Genomic DNA, 22,360 nt, shown 5'->3' with positions numbered 1-22,360 from the left:
ATTCATCACTGAGCCAGTAGAATATAAACTCCCTGAGGGAAGGAACTCTTACATTTGTATTTGTATCACTAGTACCTGCCCCAAGCTTGTGTTCTGTGAAATTCCAAAGCCCTCTTCCCTCAGTACCCCTCTTTCCCAGTCAGAGATGGTTTGAGAACCCCCAGGGGCTGGGGTGGTGCACATCAGGTGTTTTATTCACTGCCTGTACCCCCTCTGCCCCGGTTCCACTAAGGAAAGCCTGGCATTTGAGGCCCCAAACAGCCCCCCAGGACCAGTCTGCCTAGCAGCTGGCAGGACTCTGGCCTTACTGGCCTCCCTCAAACTGTCCACGTTTGAATCCGGGTCTTTTCTGACTCCAGGTTCTACATTGAATCCGCACGATGGTACTCCTCCATCGGCAGGCTGGACCTGACGCTCCAGGCACTACGGAAGGTGTCCTGGATCAACGGAAAGCAGGACGAAGGGGAAAAACTGAGCGTGGAGGTGAGCGGCCTGCCCCCCCACCCGCCATCCACCATCCGCCATCTGCCATCCTTCCGAGGAGCCTAGCAGACCACAGGCTCTGCCCACACAGGCCAGGGGCCAGACTAGAACACCTGGAATCCATTCCTGGCCCAGCCTTGGTCCTGGGGCCTCCAGTCCTCAGTCTGCCTGTCTCAGTGATGGCAATTGTGAAGGGGATGTCCTTCCTGAAGCCCCCTCTCCTACCCCGGTCCTCTCTGCCAGGTGCTCCAGGTAAAACTGCACAACGAGATGACCGTAGGCAAGAGCAAATACACCACCTTGGACTTGGTGCGTGTACCAACACTCCGACGCCTCTTCTGCTGCCTCTCCCTGACTTGGTAGGCACTGAGGGGGACCACAGACTGGGGGAGGGGCATGGCCAGGCGGACACCAATGGAGGGCAGACAGACAGGCCTACTGTACAAGTCCCACTCTGAGGCAGGAGGGGATCAGGGACAGGCTTACTGTGGGGAGCTCTGTACAGAGGATGGATTGGTGATGCCATTTTATCCACAGAGCCAGAACTAGGGTAGGGCAATCAGAGCTTTGTCCCAGAGCATCAGAATGTAGACTCTTAATGGTATTAGCCGTCTTTAAACAGCATAGACACTTCTTCATCTGTAAAATGAGGCAGCTGGACTGATGGCTTCTGAGGTCCCTTCTGGGTATAAATCAGTGGTCCTAGTTTGAAAGAACAATTAGTAACTAATTCTAAGAATAGGAATGACCCAGGCAGCGTGCTGCAGCCACACCCTGTGTCAGTTCCTCCCTGGACCGATTGCCTCCCTGCTTCCCGGCAACGGCCATCTGTTCCCCAAGACTTGACTTGACTGGGCTGCTGAAGTTGCTAGTGAAGGCTTGGAGGCCACCTCCCTCCCCAGCTCAGTCCCGGCCCCAAAGCTGAGAAGCACCAAATGGAGGAGGCAAGTCTGTGCCCTGGGCCTCACTTTCTTCTCCTGGAAAATGAGGGAATCCGAGACAAAGCGAGTTCCTAAGGGCCTCTTACCCTAAGGAAGCTCACAGAATTAGACATGGGAGGAATTTTAGCTGAGATCAAGTCCAACTGTCTCATTTTACAAATGAGGATATGGAAGGTCAGAGAGGATAAGTGTAATTCATCCAAAACTCTCTACCTGAAGCAGAATTTGAATTCAGCTCTTCGTGACTTGCACCACCACCTAGCTGCCCATTCTTCGCTAACATGCTCTGATTCTGTTCTCCACCATGCCCAAAAAACCTCCACTCTAGCACTTAGCCCTACAGGGTAGAGAATGGGGGCCACGGAAGAAAACAAGCATTTATTAAGCATCCACTCTGTGCCAGGCATGAGGCTATGTGCTTCACAAATATTCTCTGGCTTAATCCTCTCAACAACCCTGGCAGGGAGGTGTTGTCGTTATTCTCATTTTACAGATGAAGAAACTGAGGCTGACAAAGGTTAAGTGTCTTGTCCAGTAAGTGTCCGAGGCTGGATCTGAACTCAGGTCTTCCTGACTCCAGACCCAGCTCTATCTCTACTTTGTCACCTACCTGCCTCTGTGGTTGAATTTATTCCTCTCTCCGACCATTCTGGGAATGGGCTGGGGTCATTACCTCCCCACAGCCCCATTTCCTGCATGGAACCCTTTCCATCCTATCCACTTTCTTTTCCCCCCTTAACCTCTGACCCTTTCCCCATTTACCTTGTTCTCTGAGCCTCAGTTTCCTCACCTGTAAGATGAGGCGATGGAGTAGAGGACCACTCAGGTCCCTCTCAGCTCTCAATCCATGATCTGCATGCCATAACCAATTCCCCGTGTCTCCCAGGTTTGCCACCAGCTTTGCCTACTATGGGCTGGTCATGGACCTGCAGTATTTTGGAACCAACATCTACCTGACCCAAGTGATCTTTGGGGCAGTGGACTTACCAGCCAAACTCATAGTCTTTCTAATCATTAACTACCTTGGCCGACGCCCCGCACAAATGGCCTCCCTGCTGCTGGCCGGCACATCCATCTTGGTCAATACTTTACTGCCAAAAGGTGAGGTGGTGGGAAAGAAAAGGGGCCCTGGGCCCTTTCTCCCCCATGGCCCAGGGCTCCTGGTCTAAAGCTGGTGGGGCCAGAGAGGGTCTCTAACCCTCCCCTTAGCCCTCACTGTGTCCCTCCACTGTGCTCCTTCTTCCTCCCAGACTGGGGGATCATAAGGACTTCCCTGGCAGTCCTGGGGAAGGGCTGTCTGGCTGCCTCCTTCAACTCCGCTTTCCTCTACACTGGGGAGCTCTATCCCACGGTGATTCGGTGAGTAGCAAAAGTCCATCGAGGAGAGAGTCCTGGAGCTGGGGAGAAGGGGAGAAGGCGGAGACAGAACCCATCCTCCAGCCAGTCAATCAGTTCCCAGAGCAATGTCCAAACACTCTGGTACCTCGTGTCCCTCCCAGCCCGGGAAGGACCAGTGAATGGTAACTCTCCTATTGCCCTTTGAGGGTGGTGACCAGACCCAGAGAAGGTCATCGAGTCAACAAATGTTCATTAACTTCATGCTCCCATGGCTTCCATGATCTTCCTTATTCAGATGACTCCGGGATCTATATACCCAGGCCCTGAGTCTCAGTCTGGCTCGCCATCAGCCTGCTAGACATTTTACAACTGAGTGTCCCGCAAGCATCTCCAATTCAACGTGTTGGGGGCAGCTAGGTGGCGGAGTGGACAAAGCACCAGCCCTGGATTCAGGAGGACCGAGTTCAAATCCAACCTCAGACACATAACACTTACTAGCCGTGTGACCCTCAGCAAGTCACTTAACCCCAATTGCCTAAAAAAAAAAAAATTCAACATGTCCAAAACCAAACTTGTCATTTTTGTCCCCAAACCCTCCCTTCTTTCAAGCTTCCCTGTTACCATTAGGATCAAGTGGAGGATGGTGAAGCAGCACCATCCCTCCAGTCCCCCAAGTTTGTAACCTCACCTCACCCCCAGCTCCTCACTCTCTCTACCCACTCACCCCAACCAGCTGTCAAATCACATGGCTTCTAACCCCATCGCACCTCCCCTATCTGTCCCCTTCTCTCCACTCAGTCAGCTGCCACCCTGGCTCAGCCCCTCACCACATCTCACCCAGCTATTGGAACAGCCTCCTAACTGGCCTCCCTGCCTCAAACCTCTCCCTACTCTAGGCCATCCTCCACGCAGCTGCCAAAGGGACTTCCCTGGACTGAAGGATTGGCCGTGTGACCCCATACTACTTTAACTCCCACGGCTCCCTCTTGTTTCTACTGTCAAACAGAATATCCCCTGCTGGGTAAAGGTCTTCTTGCCTTAGAACCTTCCTATCTTTCCAGCCTTGGCCCACATCACTGCCCTCCACGCCACGGGATGGTGCAGCCGTCCTGGCCTGCTTCCTCACTCTATCGCATGTCCCCGTGCCTAGAATCTCCCTTCTCTCTTCTGGCACTTGGAACCTCTGGGTTCCTTCAAAACTGAGTTCCAACAACCCTGCCCCCTGAAGTCTTTCCTAATCACCCAAGCTGCCTCCTGTGTCCTCCCTTCCAAAACTACCTCCCCGGGCACCTAAGTGGCCCAGTGGATAGAGCACCGGCCCTGAAGTCAGGAGGATCTGAGTTCAAATCCGGCCTCAGACACATGATACTCACTAGCTGTGTGACCCTGGGCAAGTCACTTAACCCCAATTGCCTTGCAAAAAAAAAAACCTACCTCCCCATCTAATGGGGAAAACAATATGCAAAGAACTGTGGACAAAGAAGGTACAGACAGAGTAAACAGGAATTTATGCCTTGCAGGGAGAATAGGGCTGGGGAGGAAGAAGGGAGGATTGGAGCTGAATCTTGAAGAAGCCAGAAGACAGAGGTGAGGAGGGAGAGCCTTCTGAGCATGAGGGACAGCCGGGTAAAATACACCGAGCGTCCCATTCAAGGAGAAGCTAAAAGGCCAAAGGGCCTCTGGATCATAAGGTAGATGTGAGAAGGCCAGAAAGGTAAATGGGAGCCAGGTTGGGAAGGGCTTTGAGTACCAAACAGAGCATTTTGTATTTGTTCCTGGAGACCATAGGGAGCGCTTGGAGTTTATTGAGTTGGGGGAGGGGCAACATGATCAGACCAGTGATTTAAGAGAATCGCTTTGTCAGATAACTGGAAGAAAAACTGGAGCAGGAAGAGACGTGGGGCAAGCAGACCCCAGGGGGAGAGAGGTGGCAGAGGAAAGAAGGGGGTGTGTGAGATAAGTGAGAATGAGGAGACAGGTTGAACCCAAGGCTGCCTCCCAGGCCACTAGCACTTTCCACTGTACCCCAACTGCTCAGTACCCCAGGAAATCTTCTGTGCTTAGATTTGACAACCTCTCTCTCTCTCTCTCTCTCTCTCTCTCTCTCTCTCTCTCTCTCTCTCTCTCTCTCTCTCTCTCTCTCTCTCCCTCTCTCTCTCCCCTCTCTCTCTCTCTCCTCTCTCTCTCTTCTCTCTCTCTCTCTCTCTTCTCTCTTTCTCTTCTCTCTCTCTTTCTCTCTCTCTCTCTGTCTCTCTCTCTCTCCTCTCTCTGTCTCTCTCTCCCTCTCCCCTCTCTCTCTCTGTCTCTGTCTCTCCTCTCTCTCTTCTCTCCCCTCTCCCTTCTCTCTCTCTCTCTTTCCCTCTCCCTCTCTCTCCCTCTCCCCTCTCTCTCCCTCTCCCCTCTCTCTCTGTCTCTGTCTCTCCTCTCTCTCTCTCTCTCTTCTCTCTCTGTCTCTCTCTCTCCCTCTCTCTCTCTCCCCTCTCCCTCTCCCCTCTCCCTCTCTTCTCTCTCTCTTCTCTCTCTCTCTTCCTCTCTCTGTCTCTCTCCCTCTCTCCCCCTCTCCCTCTCTCCTCTCTCTCTCTCCTCTCTCTCTCTTCCTCTCTCTGTCTCTCTCCTCTCTCTCTCTCTTCCTCCCTCTCTCTCTCTCCCTCTCTCTGTCTCTCTCTCTCTCTGTCTCTCTCTCTCTGTCTCTCTCTCTCTGTCTGTCTGTCTGTCTGTCTGTCTGTCTGTCTGTCTCTCTCTCTCTCTCTCTCTCTCTCTCTCTCTCTCTCTCTCTCTCTCTCCCCCTTGGCATTTCAGGCAGACAGGCCTGGGCATGGGCAGCCTGATGGCCCGGGTGGGCAGCATCATTAGCCCTCTGGTGAATATGACTGGAGAGCTCTACCCTGCATTGCCCTCTATCATCTATGGAGCTGTCCCCATTGCTGGTAGTGCTGTCACCTTCTTTCTGCCAGAGACACTCAACATGCCTTTGCCAGATAGTGTGGAAGACCTGAAAGTCAGGTGAGCAAAGGCTGTCAGCCCCCCACCACCCCCAAGACCAGGTGAGTGAAGGCTATCAGCCTCCCCTCCCCCACGTTCATGTCCAGGCCATAGCTTCTTCCAAATGCAGACGTCTCCCCTCTTCTTGCTGCTCATCATTGGCTGCCTTGTTCCTATTTTCTGAGTCTCAGAAATCCCTGTATTTCTCCTGGAATCCTCTAGGAATCTCCCATCTCTCAGGCAGAGTTCTGGTTATTTTTTTGCAAAGGAATGGAATAGCCAGGAATTTGACACCAGGTTGCCAGGGAACAGCAAAGCAGCAAAGCTCCCCACATTTGCCCAGCCTCAGGACCATCTCCCTAAATCAGAAGAGACCTGGCAGGCCGGTCACCCAGCTCCCTCTAGGATTCTCTGCCTTCATCCCAGAAAGGTTATCCCGGACCTAATGAGCCCTTTCCCCTGTTGTTGCAGGCGTCGAGGGAAAAAGAAACAGAAGGAAGAGGGAGAGCAGACAATCCCCCTGCAGACGCTGAAAAAGGACGGTGTCTGAAGATGGCCAGGAAGTCGGTCTTCAGAGGGTCCCATCCACTTTCTCTCTCCTCTTCCCACTTCCTAGCAACAAGAGCTATTTCAGATGGAGCCTGAAGCTTCTCTGGGCAGGGCTGGGCCGGACCAAGAGCAGAGAGGAAAACTGAAGGGACCTGAGACTGGAACAGGGAAAATCCTGCCCTTCCCCCAGCTCCCAGACCTTTCCTTATGCTCCACTCCCTCCCCATGCCCATATGCCATCCTGGGCCCCATTATTAAAAGGTTTGCCTGTGTTCACACTTCTGGATCAGTGCTCTGGTGCCTTTTCCCAACCTGTCCCTTCTCCTCTCCAGAGATGATAAGTAAATCAGTGGAGTACCAGGGGGCTGCCATCCACCTCCAAGCTACAGGTCCACTCAGTCTCATCCAAACCTCTGTTCTGGAGGTGGGCTCATCTGCTCCAGCCCCCTGCCTCCAGGTAGTGCTGTATTATAAGCCATTCCAGAAGCCTGATTAATGAAAAGCTCCAAGGGCTAAGTCTAGAATCCCTCCTCCCTTCCCCCCCCCCACGCAGGCTCCCACAGGACTTCAGCTCAAACTTCGCTTCCCCTACCAACAGGCCCTGAAACTGACAGGTTTTCTTGGACCACAAACATCCCCAAGATGAAAACAGAACCCCACATTTGGAAGCAAAAGCAGCTACAAATGTGGGTAGAGGCCCCTCTCCCACTTGCACCCCAAAGCCCAAGCGTGGCTTTGCCACTGTGCAGAGCTGAAGTCTCCCTGAGAGCTGACCTCAACCCTTCCAGCTGCTGTCTGGCCCTTATCTGGCCTCTTCTCTCCCCTTTGACCCTCTTGAGGCCAGCAAAGGAACTTTAAGACCAGGGGAAGGAGTACACAAGTAGGAAGAAACACCCCCCCACACCTCAGGACTTTGTCCTCCTCTTCTCTCCCTTCTCCTAGTCCCCTCCCACGCCTGGTCTGAGCTCAGTAGAAGTAAAACCTTCCTAAGCATTAAGAACTGTGTCAAAGTGGAACAGGCCCCTCTGGAGGCAATAAGTTCCTCATCACTGGATGTCTACAAAGGCGGGGGGAGCCCAGATGATCCACCACTGGTCAGGGACATGGTAAAGGAGGTTCCCACTCAAGAAAAGGTTGGACTCTGGCCTCTGAGATCCCTCCAGCTTGGAGATTCTGGGACTCCGCCTCTCGCCCCTTGCCCAGGGCTCAGGATTGAGGTGGTTTTTAATATACCCCCCAGGTAGGGGGGACCCACATGCTAAGGGCCAGAATAAGGCAAAGAGCAGGCCCTTCTAAGTCCTGATAGCGGCCCAGGTGCCAAGGGGTGACTGGCAAGGGGTCCTGCCAGGTAGCCCAGGACAGCCTAAGACTCATCAGTCTTCTTGCCCAATGGATGACCTGCCCGCTGCTTCTGCCCTGACTTTAGACATGCCCCGCTTCTCTTCCCAGTGGTTAAGCCCCTAGAGCCAAAATAACAGTTTAACCCAGGAGAGGTCATTACAGATGGGGTGGGGATGGGGGATGGGTAGAGCAGGGAGGGGGTTGTTCTTGGCCCCTGCTATCCTGGCCAGTCCCTGCCAAAGCCTGATCCCAATAGGAAGCCTCCTCCAGTCTCACCAGGGCAGCACTTGGGAACAAGAATTGGAGGGGCAAGAGGATTGGAGGGGGAATGTCCTGGGCCTCTTTTCCCATCTGCAGCTGAGGCCCGTTGGCCTGGAGGAGGGGGGCCCCCCACAGCTCTGGCGTTTCCGGCCTCCAGGGGCTGAACAGATCAGACGGTAAGGCCAGGGCTCTCTGGGACCAGACCAGCCTTGTTCCACTGATTAAGTCCTCCCCTACCAGCCCAGGGCGACCCTCGAAGAGCTAAGGATAGGGGGCTCCCAGAGCCACCATGACCTTTGCCAGCCTGCTGGAGCAGCTCGGGGGACTGGGGCACTTCCAGCGGCTACACATCATCGCACTGGTGGCTCCCATACTCCTGACGGCCTCCCACAACCTCCTGCAGAACTTCTCAGCAGCAGTGCCCCCGCACCACTGCCGGCTCCAGCCAATGCCCCTCGGTGCCAACCTCACCTCTGAGACTCTCCTCCAGCTGTGGGTTCCCATGGATGGAGGCCACCAGCCTGAGAGGTGCCAGCAATTCTCCCAGCCCCACTGGCAAAGCCTAGAGCCCAATGATACCACTCACAACAGGAGCACCCCGGACACTGAGCCATGCCGAGATGGATGGACCTATGACCACAGCGAGTTCGAGGCCACCATTGTGACAGAGGTAATGAGGAACTCAGGGCAGGGGGGACACACGTCAGGGCCCCAGGGAAGAGACATGACCGTGTCATGGAAAATCTCAGCTCCTCTCTTTACTACCTGGGTCACCTTGGCTAAGCCCCTTCCCCTCTCTGGGTCTCATTTTTGTCATCTGCAAAATGAGAAGACAAAACTAGATGAAGAAGTTATGCAAGGTTAACCTTATTTCCCTTCTTAGCAGAGTTATTAAGCTGATAAGTTGAAGAATGCTGTTAAGAGTAACCCTGCTTGATTTTAGCATGGTATTTAAGCATCTGGTAAAGATGGCAAGGCGATATTTCATTATTAGTACCATCACAGGGATTCAGAAAGGGCTGAAGAATGGCCTCTAGCAGTCTGAGAGCCACTCGGCTGGGGGATGTCCAGTGGAGCACTTCAGGGGTCTGCTCTGTCCAACATTTTTATCAGTGATTCCACTAATGACCAAGGTCAAATGTGCTGATGACCCAGAGTCAGGAGGGGTGGCTAACACAGAATGACGATCAGGGTTCAAAGAGGTCCTGACATGACACCTTGGGACAACTCTAAATTAGAGCCGAGTTTGATTAGAGAAAAAATGTAAAGTTGTGTGCCTAAGGTTCAAAAAATCACTTTCACTAGTACAAGCTGTAGGAGGTCTGGCTGAAAAACAAGTAGTCTTGAAAGAGATGTGGGTTGACCAGATTTGAAGTTAAAAGTGAAGGTGATGGGGCAGCCAAGAAAATCCGGAAACAGAAAGTTGATGGTGCCCCTCCAGCCTTCCGCCCCCTCCTGGTCAGTTTGGGGCATTGCCCTTAGGGAAGGACTGGTGAAGGCATCAAAGACCCACCAAGTGAGCACAGATGAAAGGGATTGATATGTTCACGAATGCAAAGGCCTTTCACAGGGAAGGACAAGCCTCCCTTTGCTCAGCCCCAGGGGCAGAAGCAGGGGCAATGGGGGCAACCACGGGGGCAAACCGAGGCTGGATGTCTGTCAAGAACTTCCTGACCATGTCAGCTGTTCCCAAGTGGAAGGGGAAGTTGTGAGCTCCCCACTGCGGGAGCTCTTCGAGCCAAGGCTGCTTGGCCAAGTCCCTTAGGAGAATGGAGGTGTGGGCGGAGGAGGGGTCCGAGCCCTTGGCAGGAAATCGGCCCTGAGGAGGGCTGGGACAAATACAATGTGGGACCAACAGAGGCTTAGGGTAGAGTATTGTCCCAGAGGAATCCCTGCTGCCCAATATCTAGGGCAAAGCTGCAGTCACCCCTCCCCGGTCCCAGCTCCCACTCTCATCTGTCAGGGTCTTCTGGGTCCTCTCCTTTGGTCCATCCACCCACTTAAATCACCTGCCCTTGACCCCTCCCACCCTCAGGCCAGTCGCTAATCCTCCCAGGCTCTTCTACTCCAGTGAAGGCTTCCCTTCCAGCTTTTATTTGTAACCACCAAGCAATCCTCAGAGAGAGATCAAGCAATCCACCTCTCAGTGAGCCCTTGGGTACCAGGCACCATGTTAAACCCTGCAGAGACAAAAGTGGAACATCCCTTGCCTGCGAGGACCCAACATTCTGGCAGAGCTGAACCGAATTCAAAAGCTTGAGGGGTGATCTGGCACCTCGGAGATTGTGGGTCCTCATTACGTGTACTGCAGGCTTTGCCTGAATGACTCCTGGTCCTCCTGATGGAGGGAATTTTGTAGAGGGAGGGGAGAAGGGGTGTGAGGCTTTGGGGCTCTAGATATTGAACTCCCAGCTTCTCCCTGCTAACACCTCAGGCCCTTCTCCCCCTTTCTCTGAAACAGTGGGACCTGGTTTGCGACTCCTGGAAACTGACCCAGATGGCACAATCCATTTACATGGCAGGGGTACTTGTGGGAGCCATGGTGTTTGGGAGCTTGGCAGACAGGTACTCTGGCCTGAGTGGGGGGGAGGGCAGAGCTGACTCCAGGCCCCCATCCTGCACCTCTGGCCAAGACTCCCAGGATCCAAAACCCCAAATTGAAGCCCTGGGTGAATTCAAATTCTCCACCCCGCCTCCCCAACATTTTGGCTCTGCCTTCTTAACCCTGATCCTTCATCCTCACCTGTCCCTTAGGGCCATGCTCTCTCCCCCACCCCCCACCACTGGCCCTGACTCTGCCCCATAGTCCCCCATCACAGTTGCCCTCCAGGACCCGGGCATACACCTGAGCCTCAGTAGGGTACCCCCAGTGTCCCTCAGTGCTTCCCTCTCACTCTCTTGAGCCCCATCCCAGACTACAGGCCCCTTCCTTAAGGACAGCCTGATCTTGCCCAGCATGCCTCTGCTCCCTCCCAGGTTTGGTCGGAAGGCCCTACTGAGCTGGTCCTACCTGCAGCTGGGGGTGGCAGGGACTGCCACTGCTTTCTCCCCCAATTACTCTACCTACTGTGCCCTTCGCTTTCTGGTTGGGATGGCCGTCTCTGGGATCATCCTCAACTGCATGTCTCTGGGTGAGTGTCCCAAACCGTCAGTCACCAAGCATTTATGGAGCATGTACTCCATGCCAGGCACCGTGCGAAATACTGGGGGTGCAAAGAAAGGCCAAAGTAGGGTCACTGGCTTCAAGAGCTCGCAGTTTAATAGGACAGCCATCAGACAAACAACTACGAACCGACGAGATTTATGCCAATTAGGTAGAAGGCCATCTCAGAACAAAGAGAGCTGGAAGAAAGACCTTTGGCAGAAGGGGCACATTGGGCCAAGCCTTGAAGGAAGGCAAGGAGGCCAGGAGGCAGAGGGGAGGCAGAGAATGCTCCAGACATGGGGGACAGCCTGGTGAGCTGGGTGCAAGGGTCACTAGATTATAGGGTATGTGGAGGGAACTAAGGTGGAAGAAGGCCAGAGAGGTAGGAAGGGACCAGGCACTGGAAGGTTTTCCAAACTAAACAGAAGACTGTATTGAATCCTGGAGATAATAGCAGGCATTGATGTTTACTGATGGGAAGTGGGGGTGGGGTGACATGGTCAGAACTGGGCTTTAGGAGGGTCACTTTGGCTACTGGGCAAAATATGCCCTGGAGTGGGGGAGCGCTTGAGGCAGGCAGACCATGCAGAGGGCCAGGGCAGCAGGTCTGGACTCAAGACTGAGAGTCAGACACCTCCACTGGGGTGATTTGGGGCAAATCCCTGTTCCTCTGGGGCTCAATGTCTTCCTCTGTTCCTGCAAATTTGAAGGAAAGGCATTATAGGATCATAGCTATAGGTCTGGGAGGAGCCTCGAAGACCATCTAACCCAACTCCTTTATTTTACAGATGAAGAAACTGAGACACAAGATGAGGCGATTTGATCAAGGTTGTGTAGTATAAGTAGCAGAGACAGCATTTGAACCCAGGTCCTCTGAGTACAGAGCCAGGTCTCTTTCCTGCCTCCAGCAGGACTTAACCAACTGGCCAGGCCTGACAACCAATGGACTGTGAGTCTGTTGACCAAGGACCTAGGGGAGTTCAGAGAGGTTCTTCAGCAGGATGGTGCCACCGCTCTCAAAGACCATCTCTTAAGTCAGAAAGAGGTTGCTATTTGTGTCAGTGGAGGGAGAATCCACACCCACCAAACCACAGACCCATGAATCACTGAAGTACGTAGGTCAGGCAGCAGTCCACTTAGATGGAAGGAGCCCTGGAACTGGAGTCAGAAAACCTGGGTTCAAGCCCCACCTCAGCTACATCCTAGTTACGTGACTTTGGGCTTAACCACTTCATCTCTATTTGCCTCAGTTTCCTCAACTGTAAAAGGGGATAATAATAGCCACTCTATCACTGGGTTGCTGTGAGAATCAAACAAGATAATATCTGTAAAAAGTTCTTAGCACAATGCCTGGCACACAGCAGGTACTTTATAAATGCTTATTATCTTCCCTTTCCTCCCTCTCTAGGCCTCAGTTTCCTCATCTGTAAAATGAAGGGACTGAAGGAGTTCAAAAGTCCCTTCCAGTTCTAAATTCTATGGGCCTATGGGTTCAATTAATATTGATTGAGGGAACTAGGAGCTAATTTTTATTTGATTAGGAGCTCAGGCCCACTCCCCCTTAATCCCAGGGTTCACCCCCACATCAAAATCTCTCCAGTTAAACCCAGCCTCATTTTTTGCTCCCTTCTTCCCAATCTGTGCTTGGCAATATCCTATAGCTGCTCCTCCACCATTCCCTCCCCTCTCCCTGCAGCCTCACTCCCCTCATTCCTCACGTACCTCCTTGCCCACCCCCTTTGAATCCAGGACTCCTGGGCTCCTAAATCTGAGTCCTGCTCCCCCTCCTCCCCCTTCCCTGGAATTCTCAGGAACAGCAAAAACTCTGTTTTGGCACCATGGGGCTCCCTCCCTCACCCAGGGCTAAGCTGTGCCCTGAAGGCTTAAGCAGGGGTGGAGGGTTCTCTGATTACTGTAAACACTCCCCTCGCCCCTCCTGAAGCCCTTTCCCTCATCCCAGCCCTCTCGAGGCAACTTCATTGCCTTCCCCACCCCCTCCCCCCAGGCCCTGGCTCTGGCCCAGAGAACACACGTGGCCCAGCTCTGCTCTGGGACCTGTTAACCCTCTGTACCCAGAGCCCAGGAAACAGCTTTGCAGAGCTGGGTTGAGTGGTAGGGGCCAGGGCAGGAGCCTCAGGCCAGTCACGAGCTGTAGTTAGCCCATGAGCAATGCCCAGTCTCAGAGTTTGTTTAGGGCCAATGACAGCAAATACGGAGGCAATTCCTTGCCCTGAGAACTGGGTAGAGGCCATAGGGGCCACCTCCAGAGAGAGGCCTTAGGGAAGGCAGATATAAAGGAGGAGTCCTGAGGAAGGGAAAGGACATGACATCTCAGGTGGATAGAAACCTAATAACTTGTTCAGGGCATCAGAACAAGTTGGGGGGTTGAGTAGGACATGTGAATGAAGGAATCAGGAGTAAGAATCAAAAAGGAAAGAGGGATTCTGGGCAGAGGAATCCCAGAGACTGGAGTGGGGCCCAGGATGGTGGGGGGTATATGAGAATGCACAGAACATAAAATATCAGAACTGGAAAGGACCTAGAACACAAAATGTCAAAGCTGGAAAGTTCCTTAGAACATAGAATAGCAGAGCTAGGAGGGATCTTAGAACATAGAATTTTTTTTTTGGTTAGGCAATGGGGTTAAGTGACTTGCCCAGGGTCACACAGCTAGTAAGTGTTATGTGTCTGAGGCAGGATTTGAACTCAGGTCCTCCTGAATCCAGGGCCGGTGCTCTATCCACTGTGCCACCTAGCTACCCCTTAGAACACAGAATATTAACACTGAAAGGAACCTTAAAATTTGGAGTGCTAGAACATTAAAAATAGGCTATCAGAGCTGGGAACTTAGAAAACTGTTTGTCAGAGCTAGCAGGGACCTAGAACAAAGAATGCTGAAGTTCAAAAAGACCTTAGAATCTAGAATGATAGAATAGAAAACACCCTCACAGAGCTGGAAGGGACCTAAGAGCACAGAATGTCAGCACTGGGGTTCTTAGAATGTTGCTGTTGGAAGGGACCTTAGAATATAGAATATAGACTCTTAGAATGCAGAACAGAGAATGTTAGAGATAAAAAGAACCTTAGACTAGAATATATTGAAGCTGAAAGGGGCCTTAGAAAAAACATAAAATGTCACAGGTAAGAGAACCTAGTAATCACTTAGGAGAACTTTTATTTTGAATGCATAAGGAAACTGAGGCGCAGAGGGGAAAAGGTGACGTTCTCTTCTCTCTAGTTCTAGAGTGGTCCCCGACGCGGACGCGCACAATCACAGGGACCCTGGTTAGCTACTCTGCCACCCTCGGGCAGATCCTCCTCCCAGGCCTTGCATATGCCCTCCCCAACTGGCGTTGGCTCCAGCTCACAATCTCTCTGCCTTTCTTTGCCTTCTTCTGCTACTCCTGGTAAGTGCACTTAATGAGAGCCAAGTCATCCCCTGTTTCTGTTTCCTACTGGGATGGAAGCCTTGTGTAAAGGGTTCTATCTGGAGTCCCAGCTAAAACTTGGAATCAGGGTTTGGGCAAGTTGCTGAAACTCGCTGGGTCTCAGTTTCTCATCTGCAAAATTAGGGAGTTGGTTTCTATGGTCTGGAAGGGGCTTTCCAGCTCCCTGTGGTTCTTTGTGGTAGGTGAGGGTGAGGGGGGTGGAGGTGTGGGAGTAGATGGCTCCCAGAGGTCAGGGAGGGACTGTTTCTCCCCCAGAAACAGTGATTACAGTGCTGAACAAACTGTCAGTGTTCAACACACTGGGCCTCAGTTTCCCCCTCTGAAAAAAGAGGTGGTTGGTTGGATCATGATTTTTAAAACCCAGCTGCAAAAATTTTTAACTATCAGCCCTCGTTCATGAGTTCCCATACTTGCGAAACGAAAGAGGAAAAAAATCAAACTTGGCCCTGACGGTTCTGTTAGGGAGAGACCCGTTAGGAGATACCGATTGGTAAGGGGCCATATTATGAGATTGTCATAAACTCAACGTTGGCAGTCTAGAGCTACTGCCCCACTGTGGTGGGGTCAGGAAGGAGGATTTCCCCCTAGAAATCGGCTTCAAAAAGGAGCTGTGAGTAACAATTGTATCCAAGCAATGTAGTCTACCTAGATTTTAACAAAGTATTTTCCATTGTTATTTGTGCAGAAAAGACAGAAAGATGCAAGCTAAACAATGGTGCCTTAAATGAATTCAGAGCTGCACAGATGGCTGGATACAAAGAGTAATCAGAACCTAATGGGCTGCTGTCAGTTTGCAAAGTCTCTAGCGGAGTGCCCAGGGGATCTGTGCTTTGTCCTGTGCTGTTTAATGCTCTTATCAACGACTTAGATTATCGTTGTTGTTGTTCAGTCTGACTCATGTGACCCAGAGACCACACTGAGATACTGGAGTGCTCTGCCCTTTCCTTCTCTGATACATTGAAGCAAACAGAGGTTAAGTGACTTGTGCAGGGTCACTTAAATGTCTGAAGCCAGATTTTAACTCAGGTCTTCCTGACTCCAGGACCAACACTATATCCACTGAGCTGCCTAGATGCCTAGATTATGCCTTTGGATAAAGACACAGAATAGCAATCATAAAAACCAATACATACATCACTTTAAGGTTTGCAAAATGCTTTACAAATATTACCTCATTTGATCCTCACAAAAACCCTGGGAGGCAAGTGCTATTATTATTTACATTTTATAGAGGAGGAAACTGAGGCAGACAGAGATTAAGTGACTCAAGTTTGTACTCTATCCACTGTGCCAAACTGTCTCTAAATAGAACGTGTTTGTTTGTTTTTTCAGATTTACATATATAAGGAAAGACTGGGAGGGAATGGAAAAAGTCAGGGCCCTAAAAAATTTTTCAGGAAGAAAATCAGATGAAATTTCATAGAGATAAACTTAAAGTCTTACGGTTAGGTTCAAGAAATTAACTTCTTCAGTACAAGAGGAAAGGGGGGAAGGGAACTGGCATTGTGAAATAGCTTCTCACCAGAAAAAGACCTAGGCCATTAAGTGGAAAGTGACCTCAATATGGTATACAAACAACCTAATAGGACCTTGTCCCGTATTCATGAAGCCATACTGCCCAGACTAGGGGATGGCACGTCCTCTGTCCCAGGTCCTGGTCCAACTCTATTGGGAACAGTGTGTTCAGTTCTGAGCCCCACATTTTGGGAAGGACATTGATAAGTTAGAAAGAGACAGGGAGGATGGAGGGCCACGAAATCACGCTATATGTGAATTGGTTGAAGGATCTAGGGATGGTTAGCCTGGAGAAAAGACTTGGGATGACAAGCCAGCTTTCTTCAAGTATCTGAAAGGTTGAAATGGCAAACCACTCCCGTATCTTTGCCAAGAAAACCCCAAATGGGTCCGTGAAGAGTCAGACACCACTGAAAATGATGGAACAACATGTGGAAGAAGGATTGGGTTTGTTCTGCCTTGGCCGAGGACAGAACCGGGGGCAATGGGTGTGAAAGATTCAGAATGGCAGGATAAACTTCCTACTGCCGAGAGCTGTCCCAGAATAGAGTGGGCTGCCCAAGGAGGTGGAGGGTACCCTCGCTGAAGTTTTCCAAGCCAAGACCAGTGGGCTTCTCGGTGGGGATGATGTACAGAGGAAGATGCTAGTTTAGAAATGGCTCTGAGATACCGTGACTACCCCCATCCCCAGGTGGTTTGCAGAGTCAGCACGATGGCTGGCCCTGGCTGGAAGACCAGAGCAGGCTGTCCAGGTGCTGAAGAGGGTGGCTCGCATCAATGGGAAGAAAACAGAAGGAGAGACACTCAGCATAGAGGTGAAAGAGTTGCCAAGGAGACCTGGCTCCCCAGAATACCAGGAAGGGAAGAGATGGGGGAGGAGAATGGAAAAGAGAAAGGGGGGAGAGGGAAAAGAGAATGGAAAGGAGAAGAGGAATTGACACATAAGTGACCCTGAGAGACAGGGCCCTGGCACTAGTCATGGTGTTTGACCATGAATGGAGCAGTGGCCCTGGCTTCTGGAATCCTGTTCCATCTTCCTCCTGCCTTAGAGGACTCTTGTCTGTTCTAACTCCAGGAGCCTGGGAAAGTCTACTCTCTATTAGGTGCCCCCTTTCCTCCATACCCCATTTCCCCCTGGGCCCTGGGGCTATGAAAGAAGGGAGCCTTCACCTCTGGCTCTCTCCTATTGCTGCTTAGGCTCTGAGGTCCCATCTTCGGAAAGAATTGGATCAGGCTCAGACCCCAGGAACCCCTTGGGACCTGATCCACACACCCACCATTCGGCGCATCTCCAAGTGCCTGGCTGCTGTCTGGTAGGTGCCTTTTCAGGCAGGAGCCCTGTCAGAGGGACTTGTGCACCCTTTATATGCCATTTTAAGATATGCAAAGATATGAAAACATTTAAATGACATAAGATATGCACAGCCTAGACGATGTAGGGGATGTCTGGCCACTCTCCCCAACAAACACATTTCTCTGTTTTATCTTCTGGGATGAACATAGGAAGGACCTAAGAACTGACAAGCATGTCCCTTTATCCTGGAGGAGAGTTTAGGAAAGGGAATAATCCAAGAACTAGCCTTTCTAGAGCGCTTGGAAGTTTGCAAAGCACTTTATTATCTCATCTGGTCCTCCCAGCAATCCTATGAGGTAGGTGCTATTGTTATCCCATTTTGTAGATGAGGAAATTGAGGTTGAGAGAGATTAACAAATGGCCACAGTAATATAGCTATTGGGTATCTAAGGCAAGATTTGAACTCAGGTCTTCCTGATTCCAAGTCCAGAGCTCTTTCCATCTTAGCTGTGTCAACTTAGCTGCTCATGGACCATTGGAGAAAAAAGGGGGTGATCTGGTTGATGACCATTCGGGGGTTCTGACTGTTCTCCATTCAGTTTGAGGCAAAATTGTCCTGTTCATGGGTTTTAGTGCATTATCAGAAAAATAAGGAAGTGAGATGGCTTGTGGACCCTCTCCAGGGGATGGTTTCTCCATAGGGAGACCCAGCACTGACAGAGTTAGGAAGACCAGACTTAAGCTAGTGAGCTGTGTGACCTTGGACAGGTTCCTTAACCTCTCTGGGCTTCATAAGTAGAATGAAAACACTAAAGGCCCTACCTCACCGAGCGGTAGGAAGGACCAGAGCCAGTAATGAAGGAAAAGAGCTTTGTAAACCTTCAAGAGCTGGATAACTAAAAAAAGAGAAAAAAAGGGGAAAAAAAGCTGGATAATTAACTGGGAGCTATCGTTGGGATAGGACAGCTTCACTCCAGACTAAATGGAGAAGAGGCAGCCAGATCCCCCCAGGTGGGAGGCACCCCCTCATCTCCCCCTGACCCTCCTGATTCCATCCCCTCTCCTGGGAGATGCAGGGCCCTAGGCCTCACACTTTTCCATCCCAGAGAAGCCTCAGGCTGGGCAGTGGGGGAGGAGACACCCTGCATCTCCTTTCCTCCCCTGTCTTCCCAAAGGTTTGCTACCAGTTTCGCTTACTATGGAGTGGCCATGGACCTGCAGGGCTTCGGACTCCGGGTACACATGCTGCAGCTGCTGTTTGGCATCGTGGATATTCCAGCCAAACTGCTTTCCACCCTGGGCATGAGCCGAGCTGGGCGCAGGGTAGCCCAAGTGGCTACCCTGGTCCTAGCTGGACTGGGCATCCTGGCCAACCTCTTTGTGCCTGCAGGTGAGAGTGCCTACCCAGGGCAGCTCCCCCTCCTGCCCTGCCTGCCTGAAGCAAGCCACTAACTCAAAACCTCTCCCAGCCTTGGCTTCCACTATTGTCAGCCCCGTTTTTCAGATGAGGAAACTGAGGAAGGTGAAATGATTTGTTCATCATTACACAGCCAGTAAGAAGGATTTGAACCCTAGCTAAACAGGTATATACTGTACTTAATACCTGTAACCCTAGGCAAGTCACAACCTCTGGGGCCTCAGTTTCCCCATCTGTAAAATGAGGGGGTTGGACTGTACGACCTCCCTTTCAGGTCTAAATTCATCAATCTATGACCTTCCAAAACAATTTCCTTCATTCCCCAGTGGTGGCACCTTCTGATTTTGTCTCCTCACCCAGGAGGGCACCTAAACCACTCTAACCCAGCTCATGGCCACCCAGAGGGACCTGACTCTGGCCTCCTCCTGCTAGCCAGGACTTTGGCTCAAATGGTCGGACTCAAAGGGCTGACAGTTCAAAAGCATCTTAGTCCTCATCTAATCCAGCCTCTTCTTTGTACAGATAAGGAAACTGAGTTCCCAAGAGTTATTCTTAAATAGTACTAGGATCGTAGATGTACAGCTGGAAGGGACCTCGGTACCCCTCATTTTACATAAGAGAAACTAAGACACAGAAAGGTTTTGTAATTTATCCCAGGTCACTCGAAGGAAAACAATGAACCTGTAGAGTTGGGGAGACCTAGGTTCAAATCTCACCTTCCTAACTGGGCAACACCGAGAAAATCACTTAACCTTCCTAACCTCATCTGTAAAATGGGAGATAATAGCACCGACTTCTCAGGATTGATGCAAGGATTAAATATGATGGCATATGTAAAATTCTTTGCCAACCCTAAAGTTCTATAGAAATGTTGACTGTTATTATTAGAAGACAAGGCCAGCCTGGGGAGGTGACTTGCCCAAGGTCAACCAGGTAATAAAGAGCAGAGCTGGGACTACAGCCCAGGCCATTTCCCAGGGTTCTTTTCAGGGCACTGCACCCCACCCAAGTAGGGGACACTGTGGCCCCCCTGGTAAACCTCACTGGGTTCTAACTCATTAAAAATAATTCCATTCTCCCTGACTTAACATTTATTATGTCCCTACTCAGCAAAGCCACCAGGCTGACCCCAAGCACCCCAAGGATCATAAAAGAAGAAATTGAATGGAGAGCCAGAAAGAGGGGAGCTGAGGGGGGAGGAGGAAAGTCGACAGCCAAGGCAGAGGCCTGTTTGTGCTTCCTCTAGTCCTCCTCTTGGCCCCAGGATTTTAGCACCAACCTCAACTCTGACCTGGCCAGGAGGGAGGACAGAGGCATATGGGTCCCTGCCCTGGGACCTCTGCACAGTGGCCTGACCCTGAAAGAAGACCCACTCACGTGGAGGGGCAAAAGGCTGAGATGGCACAGAAGGCTCCTGGACAGCCTAAGAGCTGGTATTCAGGGACCCCAAGTGACACTGGGCAAGGCTCAGTACTGTCATTGGGAAATCAAGAATAACCATGCCTCCATTTTCTGCTTCCTGGGGCTTTGAACAATGTGGAACCAGTGGGACCGAGCAGAGCCAGGGGACCTATAGGACTGGGCTGAGAAGCTTCCCACAGACTCTGTCTATGTAAACACACACACACACACACACAAACACACACACCACCATGCCTCCAGCATCCTATCTGTGTCTTTTCTCAGAACTAGCTGCCCTGCGGACAACACTGGCTGTGTTAGGGAAAGGCTGCCTGGCTGCCTCCTTCAACTGCATCTACCTCTACACGGGGGAGCTGTACCCCACGGCCATCAGGTAGGGGCTGGCTGGAGTCTTGGGGTGAGGCCCCAGTCTTGGGGGGATGGGGGGAGAGGGGACCTGACTTGGGCTGGCTTCTTAACACTGAGAAGCCATTTCTCAGCTGAGGGAGAAGAGTCTGAAGGGCTGACATTTAGAAAGAGGAGAGGGGAAAGGACAGGAACTTTTCTCAGGAACACCAAAGATGCCAGGCTCTGGGGTTTCCCTGACAAGGCCACACTTCCTGGAATGAGGTCGGGGGAATGGGTAGACCTGGGAAAGTGTTCCATGCTATGCAAAGCCAGGGAGGTCTGCTGGACTCAAATGCAGAGATTCAGGGCACTGGCCTTCAGGGACAGTGACAAAAGTGGGGGTGACCTTCAGTGCCCCTGCTCCCCTGTTCCACCCTAGTGGGGAGTGCTCACTTTCTGGCTCTCAGGCCCCTTTCACCCTCATTTTCCCTCCTTATGCTCCTGTCTTTTGTCTCAAGACAACACTGAGAGTCAGGCCATCTGGGGTCAGTGACAGATAAGGCTGGGCCCCTAATTCCTCTCAGGGGATGTTTTAAAACTAGGATTAAATGTAAAAACTTGGGCCTCAGCCAGCAGATGGGAGCTGGTGGTTCGATCAGAGTAGAAGGCAGGCAGTTAATCTGCTGATGCCTCAGGCCCACCGAGGCTGGGATGGTAGAAAAAAGGTGCTGGGCATGTGAGAGCTGGGCAGGGTGGAGGAGGTTCTTGCCTGAAATTAACTTTCCTTGTTCCTATGGAACTGGACACCCCCCCAGGCAGACTGGCCTGGGGGTGGGAAGCACCATGGCCCGAGTGGGGGGCATTGTGGCCCCACTTGTAAAGCTGATGGGGAAACAGATGCCTCTGATGCCCCCCATCATTTATGGCTCCATCCCAGTGCTCTCTGGCTTTGTGGCCCTTGGGCTTCCCGAAACCCGAAACCGACCATTGAAGGACACCGTGGAAGAGGTAGAGAACAGGTGGGTGGCAGTTCAACCCTTCCTTGGCCTGTCCAAGTATGCCCCCCTTTCTTCTAAAAGGCCTTTCCACTCACTCCACACATATCTGGCCCTTCAGGCTTGCCCAGCAGCAGGACACAGATCCTTAGGAGAAAGCAGCCCTACAGGTGGTGGCCAGGGACACGAGCAGAAACACCAAGTGACCAGAGGATGTCTCCTAGGCCAAGGCCACAGGTGCCTGGCCAATGGCCTACTGGGAGATAGGACACCTGAGTTCTGTTCTGTTCCTGGGACTTCCAGCCCTTCCTGGCTCATCCACATGCACACCTACCTGCTATATTTGGGGCCTGGTCCTCCTTAGAGAAGAGGATGAGATGCCAGTTGCTTCCAGAAGGTCTTCCCAGCCTGAAGATGCTAAGAAAAATACCAAAGCCAGAGTCTCCCACCTTCTCACAGGCTCAGCCTTCCCCACCCCCACCCCCAACCCCTCCACCTCCACCCACCTTCTGTCCCCCTGGGTCTGAAAAGCTGGCCTAGGGCAGCCCTGAAAACAGAAGGCTTGAGCCTTACCTTACACCATACCCCCACAGGCAAGCCCCAGGCCTGCTGCTCCCAGCTCTTGCCTCGATTTCCCCTTTGATAGAGCAGCTACAGGGGACAGGGTTGTACCCACATTAGGTGGCTAATAAAGAGTTTTCTTTAATGCTGTGCCTTGGCTGAGGGCCTTGGCTGGGGAGCTTACCTCAGCTTGCTTTTAAAAACCTGGACAGCTTCACTCTCCCTCCTCTTCTATCCCAGGTCCAAGAGAGGAGAGGAAGGAAGCAGCACCCCCTTCCCCTGCAGGCCTGGGGAACATGCAAGGTTCAAAGCAGAAATCATAAAGATGGGGGAAGACTCC

General features: G+C 51.7%; 1 protein-coding gene across 1 annotated transcript in view; it reads left to right on the top strand.

Annotated features, from left to right (window-relative positions):
- The window catches only part of LOC110195376 (uncharacterized), a 29,019-nt gene extending 6,947 nt beyond the window's left edge, over positions 1-22,072 (top strand). The window contains exons 5-22 of the mRNA XM_078148888.1: positions 360-483; positions 727-842; positions 2,311-2,525; positions 2,675-2,783; positions 5,562-5,765; positions 6,216-6,292; positions 7,236-7,399; positions 7,992-8,071; positions 8,178-8,565; positions 10,357-10,460; positions 10,872-11,026; positions 14,279-14,447; positions 16,696-16,819; positions 17,202-17,317; positions 18,474-18,688; positions 20,402-20,510; positions 21,280-21,472; positions 21,581-22,072. Coding sequence (XP_078005014.1) covers positions 360-483; positions 727-842; positions 2,311-2,525; positions 2,675-2,783; positions 5,562-5,765; positions 6,216-6,292; positions 7,236-7,399; positions 7,992-8,071; positions 8,178-8,565; positions 10,357-10,460; positions 10,872-11,026; positions 14,279-14,447; positions 16,696-16,819; positions 17,202-17,317; positions 18,474-18,688; positions 20,402-20,510; positions 21,280-21,472; positions 21,581-21,823 — 2,905 coding nt within the window. The 3' untranslated portion in view covers positions 21,824-22,072. The remainder of the gene's footprint in view (positions 1-359; positions 484-726; positions 843-2,310; positions 2,526-2,674; positions 2,784-5,561; positions 5,766-6,215; positions 6,293-7,235; positions 7,400-7,991; positions 8,072-8,177; positions 8,566-10,356; positions 10,461-10,871; positions 11,027-14,278; positions 14,448-16,695; positions 16,820-17,201; positions 17,318-18,473; positions 18,689-20,401; positions 20,511-21,279; positions 21,473-21,580) is intronic.
- The last annotated feature ends 288 nt before the right edge of the window (positions 22,073-22,360 follow it).

This window comes from Phascolarctos cinereus, unplaced genomic scaffold, assembly GCF_003287225.1.
Source record: "Phascolarctos cinereus isolate Bilbo 61053 unplaced genomic scaffold, phaCin_HiC Scaffold_9;HRSCAF=440, whole genome shotgun sequence".
Taxonomy (NCBI): domain Eukaryota; kingdom Metazoa; phylum Chordata; class Mammalia; order Diprotodontia; family Phascolarctidae; genus Phascolarctos; species Phascolarctos cinereus.
Note: the sequence above shows the minus strand (reverse complement) of the source record. Positions and strands in the feature narration are given on the sequence as shown.